At 36.5% G+C, this 10,257-nt stretch overlaps 1 protein-coding gene across 2 annotated transcripts in view; it reads right to left on the bottom strand.

Moving 5' to 3' along the window:
* Positions 1-9,541, bottom strand: part of LOC149783123 (mucolipin-3-like) — a 58,639-nt gene extending 49,098 nt beyond the window's left edge. For both annotated transcript variants that reach the window (XM_089931346.1, XM_089931345.1), the window contains exons 1-3: positions 9,373-9,541; positions 1,735-1,907; positions 882-1,073 (exon numbers count right to left, since the gene is read on the bottom strand). In XM_089931346.1, the coding sequence (XP_089787472.1) occupies positions 882-1,073; positions 1,735-1,893 (351 nt within the window). In that variant the 5' untranslated portion in view covers positions 1,894-1,907; positions 9,373-9,541. The remainder of the gene's footprint in view (positions 1-881; positions 1,074-1,734; positions 1,908-9,372) is intronic.
* Between the last annotated feature and the right edge of the window lie 716 nt (positions 9,542-10,257).

Consider the following 10,257-nt stretch of genomic DNA (forward strand, 5'->3'; position numbering starts at 1 on the left):
GCAATGCACTTTCATTCACAACATTACTCCAAATTTTAGTTTGAACTATACACATAATTTTCTTTCAAAAGTTATGTCTAGCGCGCGACTAAGTTACAATTTATCTGGGCGGAGTTATGTGCGTAGTAATAATGTTGTTGTTGTGTAATGACGAATTTGCGCTTGTGTACTTAGTTTGGAATATCGCATACATTCAGTTACTGTGTTTCTTGTAGTTTATTTTGTTCATATAATTAAGCATTAGGTAGAATAAGAAAATGAGCATACAATATAAAGGTTACTGCATTCGTATGGGAAAATAAGAACTCGTTTTATTGAATGGATATACTGCACTCACAAGGTCGTGCCTTATTCCATCCGAGAAACTTGCTCATATTTTCCCATACAAATACAGTAGCTTTTAATTACCGAGTCTAATAATATCAATTTTATGCTTTCTGTTCGTTAAGTAGTGCTTTTGCTAAGGTCATCACTAAAATCACATGCACTTCAGGATAGATAATACTCATTTGGTAGTAAATCACACCGTATCAATACACTATTAAATCTACTAAGTAAAACCTGTGTTGTAATTCCTCACAGGTACTTGGATGCGCCCAAACCTGGAAGAATACGGCAAATATTTCACAAGACTTGTAAAAATTCGGAAAACTGCATAGAAGAACGTTAAAGAATAAATTCAAAATTGAGTCCAACCATAGTTGTCTTGATATTTAGAAACTGTATAATACTGAATTGTATGGTCTATCAAGGAACACCACAGGACCACACTCGAAAAGCAACGAAGAAACAGATATGAAAATGACACAGGAAACCGCAAAAATTTACTCTAAAGCATTTTATCTGAACAAATGGTCATGACCATATGTGGGCATATCCACCTTTTCTACAGCAAAATTGATATGTTTTGTAAGGTCATCCAACGTATAAACAGCGTATTGTCCGCCAGCAGGAGGATATGGTGGCACTTCCATACCAGATTCCCAATTGGGCAGCAGAAGATGGCGCAGAGTTATCTTACCGCGATCAACTAGGTCTTGGAACTGAGCTCTTTGGTCACCAAAGTGCATCATCTATGAAAAATTTAAATAATTTTGTTTTCAATACAGACAAGGATTGCTGTTCAAAATTATCTTAAGACGGAGAAAACAAAGCGGTCTGAAAAAAACAACCTGGCTACGCTTCCAGCTCATGTACGATATACGTGATAACTATGTATATGTGCGTCAACGAAAATCGAGTTCTTCAAAGGATTGGAAAATATACCATGTGAACCATTATTCAGACGATATTTATATGCAACAAACAGGTCATGCTTTCTATTCTTAGTTTAATTGAAAATATATCGAAGACAGCCTACGCATTAATCGAAAACGAATCAGTTTACAAAATGCTATCTGTTAGACCCATCTCACGTTCCAATTAATACAGTAGTTACAGTAGCGTTTTGATTTATCCTTCCGTGAACATTTGATAAATTTCAAGTTATTAATCTATTCAGAAATGAAATTGAAATGAGACTGGCATCCTATATAAATTACCCATTCTTCCTGAACACAACAACATAACGTTCGGAGGGTGGCCTAGCACATTCCGACTATCTGTTCACTCGTCCACCTTCATTACTTTCTACCTTCCTCCTTTCATACCTGCAGATCCTTTTTTATCATATGGAAAACAGTTCTTGAAACAGTGATACTGGTGTAGTGTTGGACTTTGTTTATATTCACCTACCTGAAGCGTTATCAACACTGTTTTTGCAATTTGTATCACTGCCACTATAAGGAAAATCAGGTTGAAATAGCAGTTACAGTCCTTCCATTTCGCAGCTGAGTAAAGGTAGAAACGCAAGGATTTTCGCAGTTCCCTCTCCTTGGCAACCTCGTCATTCATTGTATGTCCTTTCACTGTACTCAGATATTAAAAATAAATTAGAACACTCGTTTGCAAACATTCTGAAAAGCATTATCAAGATTTAACAGCGTGTGAATCTACATATTCAATAATGTGAGAACTACATAAGTGTGAAATGGCCACCACACACACATTAACATGTGGTTCGCAAGCTTGTTGGTTAGCGATTCAATGAAGTCTTCGATAGGCAGTAATTGATTCAGATTTTTCAAAACGGTAAAATAAGTCTTCGAATAAGTTAAGCTGCTAATATCTGTACCAAACTGGACTTTTATGTCCTTCACGTCACGCATGCTGTGAAGCAGTCGGGACGTACGATGTAATTCATGATGCGAATAACGTCGCAACGAGAAAACATTTTGTAACCAGGTGTGGAAACTAACAATGCCATGTTATATGGTGTATTTTAGCACATTTGTTCTTTAGGTGGCTGGATTGAGGGGGTTTACTTTAAATTACTGCCGGCTATATGCAGTTTCTTAAAAAGATTTTCATTTTGAAAACAATACTTCAAAAGTAAAAACAATATTGAATGTGACAATTGCGTATTTTGCTTAAACGTATTAAAATTACCCCAACCTATATTGAATGCAATGAAAACTTTAAACAATTCAGTTTATTAGTAAACTAATGTGCCTTAAACATGGATCGGTTCCGACGAAGCGCTGTTGTTGTTGTTGTAGTTGTTGTAGGGTTTAACGCCATTTTTCAGCACACGATAGGCTATACATGGCGGTCAGTATTAATGGTGGAGGAAAAACCCCGGAAAGAACTACTGATCCACAAGAAGCTACTGGCAAGCTTTCTCACACACCCACATTGGCTGAATCTGAGACTCAAACCCACGCAGAGATGAGATGGCAGTGACCCGTAACGGACAGCGCTTAAGACCACTCGGCCACTCGGGGCCCCCCAAGGAAACGCTCTCGCTATCTAATAATAAGACAAAAGAATGATAAGAATAGTAACGATAATGACTAACATTAGACTAGTCATCGTCGCCTGGTCATTTTCAAATTTGTTCTCGTTTTGTAAGCAGCCAAAACAATTGTTTGCCATAACGTTTCATGCACTAACACTCAGCAGTGAGTTTGTGAAAGAATAAATTAAATTTAAAAACATTGCATAGCTTATTGTTAACAGACGTTGAAGAAGTGTGCATATATTGGGTTTGTAGGTAAATATAATTGAGACTTACAAATAATTCACTAAATGGAGTAGAAATTTTGATTTTGTTGCAAACTTTGAGAAACTGAACTAGCTGTTTATCCGTACACTGCGTTTTAGTCCGTGGCGGAAACCTGGCAAGTATATTACATATCACCAGGATTTATGTACTTCAGGCATTGTATGTAAATCAGTATTCCAGTGATTCCTTTGATTTATGGACTTCAGGCATTGTATGTAAATCAATATTCCAGTGATTCCTTTGATTTATGGAAATTGGCCTTTGTAATCTAAATCAATATCGACTCGCGTTACAGACTTGTGGAAGTCGGCCACTGTATGTAAATCCATATCTCCAAACCGCCACGGATTTATTGTAGTGGGTCGTTGTATGTATATCCATATCAACGTGATTCTCCTGACTGAGGGAAGTCGGCCACTATATGTAAATCCAAATAACCAAGCTTCCTCCAGATTATTTTGTCAGCTATTGTATGTGCATCTACATGCCCGCTAATCCCCGAATATACGAAAGTCAGCCATTATGAGTAAATCCATATCTTTAAGCTTCTCCGGAGTTATGTCATTGTTTGTGCTGCAGCACAAACAATGGCAGCTATGTCAAAGCTAAGACCCATCTGGAGAGACAAGAATATCTGTCTGAAAACTAAAATCAGACTATTGCGAGCTCTAGTCATCTCAGTCTTTTTGTACTCATGTGAGGCATGGACCCTGACAGCAGAATTACAACGAAGAATCCAGTCACTTGAAATGAGATGCGACAGAACCATCCTTGGCATCTCTTACATGGACCACATCCCAAATGAAGAAGTGCGTAACACCATCAGGCGTGAAGTAGGCCAATATGAGGACCTCCTCACCACCGTCAAAAAGATAAAGCTGAAATGGTATGGCAGTGTCACTAGAGCCAACAGTCTATCCACAACAGTCCTGCAGGGCAGCGTCCAGGGTGGCAGAAGGAGAGGTAGACAGAGAAAAAAGTGGACTGACAACATCACAGAATGGACCAGGAAAAGTTTTACAGAGACACAGGCATTGGCACATGATCGAGACAAGTGGAGGGAACTGGTCAGATGTTCAGTAGCACAGTGTCTCAACGACCACACTAGGTCATGAGACTGATGATGATGATGATGGAGTTATGTAATATCAGGTAAAGTTCTACACAAAGATTAATATAAGTACCTCAATAAAGGTTCCTGCTAATATTTGTCTCAATCGATATATTAATATGCAACAAAAACGTTCTTCCAAGTACATCAGAGGTCGATAACTAAATAAAATCATATTTGTTCATGCATTGTCTCTCAAACTCGTACCTTTTTCTTTGCTTGTTGTTTTCTTTGCACGCAGAGAAATAGATGTTTACTTTCCTATTGCCTTACTATTTGTAATTCAATCATTGTGACCAGAAGGTTTCATAATCTTGAAATGTGTTTTGCGTTACTTTTACAAGATACCTTTTTAGTGACGTACTCCTGGATTTGTGTGCTTTATACAGTCAGATAAATGGGCTGTTAATCTTTGTTATGCAATGGCAGAGACTCTAATTTAAAAACGATCGTTGAAAATGTTAAAGCGCAATGATTGGTGTTATTCTTTCAGGTACAGCACTGGTTAGAACCATTGAACCCTCCGTAACGGTGAGAGAGGAACAGTTCTGGCAAAAAACAGCTAGTTAAGTCTCATATAAATAGAAGGTATGAGCAAGTGATCAGTTCACTGAATTCATGATAAAATGATTGTCAGTTTCCGATTCATAAGGTGTTATCCCCTTAAGTTAGAATCATATAAAATAAGTCCGCTTTTTGGAACTAGAGTACGTGTTGTATATTAAACAAAATGGATTGTTTTGATTGATTCATTCAATTTCTTCGCATTCACAAGCGCCAGTAATCTTCTTCCACTGAAATATCACTCCTAATTAACAGACTACAAAAACTTATAAGCTGGCTTTGTCGTATCATTCCCAATTTTCAGCCGTTTCTTTCCTATACCCGACTGAGTAAACAAAACGCAGAAATATATTGAAACATTATGTACGTGAAAGTAGCTTTATTTTTAAGGCTACAATTCTTAAGGCATATAGCCTTCTTTAAAACTAAGTTCTTTTGTCAAGTTCGATAATGTTTTTGAGCTTTGAATATTTACAGTTTGACTTCAAGAGATGAAGAAACAGATCATACCTAAAATGTGGCATCATCTTATTCCTTGGGCAAATTATGTCCGGCAGGATTAATTTATGATTGCCTTAATTAACAATTTAATTAAATGGTGTTGAACGTCAGGAATGATTTATGATTGCCGTATTTGTTTTAAAACTTGAATTAATTAGTGTTTAACGGCACAGCAATAACTGATAGGCTATTTAGAGACACACAACGGCGGCTGTCGTGATTTGATAATGGCACAAATTCGAACCCAAACCCTCCGGTCGAAAGTCTGTAACGCTAACATTTAGTTATCATCGACCCTCATTATTATTGTTCTTTTGCAAATTAAACATTAACCTTTTAATACGCAATCCAGATAATACAACATAATCTTCTCTGCTCACTACAATTACACATAAAAATTTCAAATACGAGACTGATTGATTTTTTTAAATACCAAAAAATATTTCAATTTCAGATCATACAGTGACCCCGCAGAAATTCACACATTTGTACACGCATGTAATATGAATGGCATTGGTCTTAAAAAATAGTATATATCAAGAACATGTACTTTGTTGCAAAATCATATATAGAGAACTCGTACGTACAAAATTTATGTAAGTTCCTTAAAATGTAAGCTTCTCGAATTAACTTAACTTTTACACCCCTTTCGATGCGGGATACTTGTTTCATTTTCCAATACAAAATCCTCTTTTAATCAAAAGGACTAATCGCTACAGAGATTGTTTGCAAGTACACAACAACGAGCTATGTCATAAAGCATGACCTAAACCAACCAAATTGTAATCATATAAGTGGAGTGTTATTCGTGGAAACATAACGTGTTAACCTGGCATAGGTTTATCTCGTTCAAGTGGATGGGGTCTCGTACATGCCAAGGCAGACAGGTAGACGGTAGTGACACGCATAAATGACATCTTATTGTGGCAGAAAATAACAGAGCTTGCATACACATCTTCCAAATTTTGCATCTGTCAGTCCCTATCTACCGGTAGGTTCACAAAAATAACTTCCTGGTCTGCCTTCGCTAATACTAGTACTTTAATGTTTAACGCTTCCGCTTCCGCTTCTTCATCTTCTGGTTCTGATGTTGTTATTATTGCTACTGGTATTACTTCTACTATCACCACTACTACGAACATTTTCGTATTCCAGCGCTACTAACACCAGTATAGTTATTTTTTGCTACTACTAGCTTTGAATATGACTACTGCTAACGATAACATGGGATCAATGATAGCCTGGTGTAATATGGTCTTTAATAGACAAGGTCCATAATGGTGACAAAGTTATACAAATTTGCAGAAATTCTAAAAACGAATGTATATAACAAGATTGTCCAACATAAAAAGTCCAAAACGAATGTTAAAATGGTCACCTTTTAACACTGAACTGACTTGGATTATCAAAGGTATGATGTTATCAGTACAGCAGCGAAGCTAAAACCTAACGACAACTGGCAGTGGCAATGGGAGGTAATAGACAAGAGTTATTGCCCATAGTCTATATGAGATAGACAGGAAAAGATAATTTCCCTTTTTTTCGTAAGGCTTTATTCTTGAATTAGTAGGCTAATATTCCTAACGTAATGAGATTGTGGAAGGTATCTGAAGTAGAAAGAGAGCTTCATTACCGTAATCGTTTGAGTATGCACCGCATGCTATTAATTAAAAGGCTTGCACTCTGCGTACTAATTAATATCTCGCTGGGGTGGGATAACCCATCATCTAGTAAGCTACCCCTAGTAAGCACAAACATCGCGCTCACTGTTGGATTAAAAACTAATTAAAATTAATCGTCTCGTGTGAGGAATAGCCAACCACTTGAAGACATCCATTTCAGCGTGCATCGTGGCCTTGGTGTTTTCTTTTCGTGCATTTCGCACTGCAATTCGAGAACATATCTTTCAGGAGAAAAGGAGAGAATGTCCCGCCGGAGAATCCAAATCACAGCTGGTACTTTCTGAGACACCAGAAAACGAACTCATGTTGTCAAATTCTGCTCAGTGTTACCTAAATTCGGTGATACCTAACAACCAATAACGTGTTAGCCAGACATTTGATTTATCCAATCCAATAAGTTACAAGTTTCGTTTATTATTCACATTTGTTACGTGTTTAGGCTTGAATAAAAAATAACAAAAGAAAAAGTGAATACAACAAGCTTCTAAACATTTAACAAATAATTTATTTTCGTGGAAAAACACTATTAAAAATGAAAAATAAGAACTTACAGCTTTAAGAATCAAATCCAAAAATAATCCAACAATAATCTACGAATTAAATTGTAAAAGTCCTAATAATGAAAAGTTCTAATGAATTCAAGGTCGAGTCCCGGGAAAGAATCCATGATGGAAGGCGATATTATATGATGTATCCTTTGTGGTGTTGGAATGTATACAGTTCCGTGTTATTCACAAACAATAATCTGGTGTTTGAATTAATGAAATGTCTTTGTCCAAGAATTCCGTATAAGCACTCAAATATTTCCAGGAAAAGAATTAATTCTTTTTAATCCAAATAATTCGAATTTACATTAAAATTACTCGAAAATGACACAATAAAAGAACACCTTTACGTTTCTAATCCCGACTGAGAAAATCTATATAAACGATGATTATACAGTACTCGAAACGCAAAACAAATTCCCTGATGAGGGGAAACTGTCCAGAACCTTCGAGAAGTATTTACGTATAAAAGTACGTAATCCCAGTATGACCTTGACAAAAACTAATCATGTTACTCTAAAAATAGGATAAAAGTAAAGAGTTGTTTACTTGTCTCAGTGATTTCTGAAATCTAGGTAGGGAACAAGGTCAGATTTAGGTGTTTGCAACTGAAGAGTCAAGGTCAAACTATTTTCAGAAAAAATATTGAGTTCCTAGTAAACAAAACTACATTATTTTGACATGTAATGAAATTTTTAAAAAAATTGTAAACTTACAATTAAATTAAATTAAATATAAATTAAATAAAATATACATAACACATTCAAGCTTGAATTTGGAGTGCATTATGTAAATTATTTTCCAGAAACTTTACGTATTCGTGAGTATATGTTACTCAATTTAATTTAGCATCGCAAGTTATTTCAGAGAGGTGTATATTTTTGACGGTGGAATCAAATAGATCAAATGTATGCTATAAAAGAGGTTTATTAAGGGGGATTTATATATTTTATGAGCTGAAAGGAAAACCACATATAACCATGCAATTTTGATCAGTCCGCCGATGGATATGATGAGCTCAGCTACTTCTCCTGCTGAGTCCTCGGCAAGCTGATCCAATCCAGTCATTATATGAAATGCATTCCCAAAACTTGACGAGATACACTTGAATTATATTTCTCAAAGGTTGTTGCTTGCTCTCGGTCTAATGTTCGTAGGTCCATAAAACGTCTGGTATTATCCAGCTTGTTTCCACTCCTAAATGCAACTGAATGGCAGCCTGCCTTTTAGAGTAAGTCTGTCTCTAATATCCGAGTTGTGAGGGTTTCCTCGCTGGAAAGCTCTCTCCATGCCTGATATATTGTAGACTGCTTTCTCTAAATCATTTTCTTGAGGTGGAGGAGGGGGATTTACCATCTTCCGTGTCGTTCTGCACGTATTCGCAGCTATACCCCAGACTTCCTTATACTAAGTAACTGGCTGGTCTTTAGATGGACGTGGCTGCACGGGCTATCAGTGTCACTCTCCTTCCGATCCTGATCTCTGGACGGCTGGTGTCTGACTGATTGGACATCGACATTGTCTGTAAATAGATATGCCCGCGATTCCCTTGATACAATGAAGTCGATCATTACAGGTAAACCCTTATCCCACGCTTCCCGTGAGTAATGGAAACTAAGGTAAAATTCTACTCAAAGATTGATACAAGTACCTCATCGGGTGCCTGCTAATGTATGTCTCCTTTCAAATACAGCATGGGCTGTTTTTATCAAGTACGAAAAAATTTCAATTTCAATTTTGATATTGGCCCCATAGAAATTTACTCAGATATGCACACATGTAATAATGACATTTTTCCTGGGGGGAAAATGTATATACCAAGAACGTGTAGTTTGTTGTAAAATTATATAGATAACTCGTACTTACAAAATTCATATAAATCCCTTGAAAATGAAACTTCTTAAAGTAACGTATGCACTCCTTTATATGCGTGATACTTGTTTCATTTCCCAAGACAAAATCTTCGTTTTAAGTAAAACGATTAATCACTGCAATGATATTTGCATGAACATAGCAACGGGCTACGTTATAAAATATGACCTAACTCGAGCAAAATTGAATCATATAAGTGGAGGGCTATTCGTGGAAACATAAAGTGTTATCCTGGGAGAGATGTATCTTGTTCAAGTGGATGGGGTCTCGTGCATGCTAAGGCAGATAGGTAGACGGTAGTGACACGGGTAAATCATATATTACTGCGACAGCAAATAAGAGTGCTTGTATACATATCTTCCATATTTTGCATCTTTCGGCCCCTATATGCCTGTTATACTTATAATATTACTAATAATTTTACTTTAAACGGTTCTGATTCTTCTACTACTACTGGTACACTGCTACTACTACTACTACAGCGATTGCTATTTTTACATCTACTATTGCTGTATTAATATCTTTATCGTCTTTTTCTATCATTACCACTAAGGATATTTCCATTAACGGCATTACTTCTACAATTATAACTGCTACTAACTTTGACTTTTACTACCACTTTAAGTAAATGTAATATAAAGCACAGTCTCTTCCGTGCTCTACGCTTGTAAGTTACTTCTTAATTAGTGTGTAAAACGGTGTTAAAAACTTGTGATCGCTTTATTGGAATCGCCCAAACCTACCAGGTATGTCCATCGCGTTCTGATTAGCCAGGTGCATAGCAGGGATGTACGGTATATATGATGTATTAGAAGTTGTGTGTACGGTGTGACAGAGGTATAAAAGGTCATTGGTGACAAATACGCGATTAAGTTACGC

The sequence above is a fragment of the Sinohyriopsis cumingii genome, chromosome 14 (genome assembly GCF_028554795.1).
Source record: "Sinohyriopsis cumingii isolate HCF-2022 chromosome 14, ASM2855479v2, whole genome shotgun sequence".
Classification (NCBI taxonomy): Eukaryota; Metazoa; Mollusca; class Bivalvia; order Unionida; family Unionidae; genus Sinohyriopsis; species Sinohyriopsis cumingii.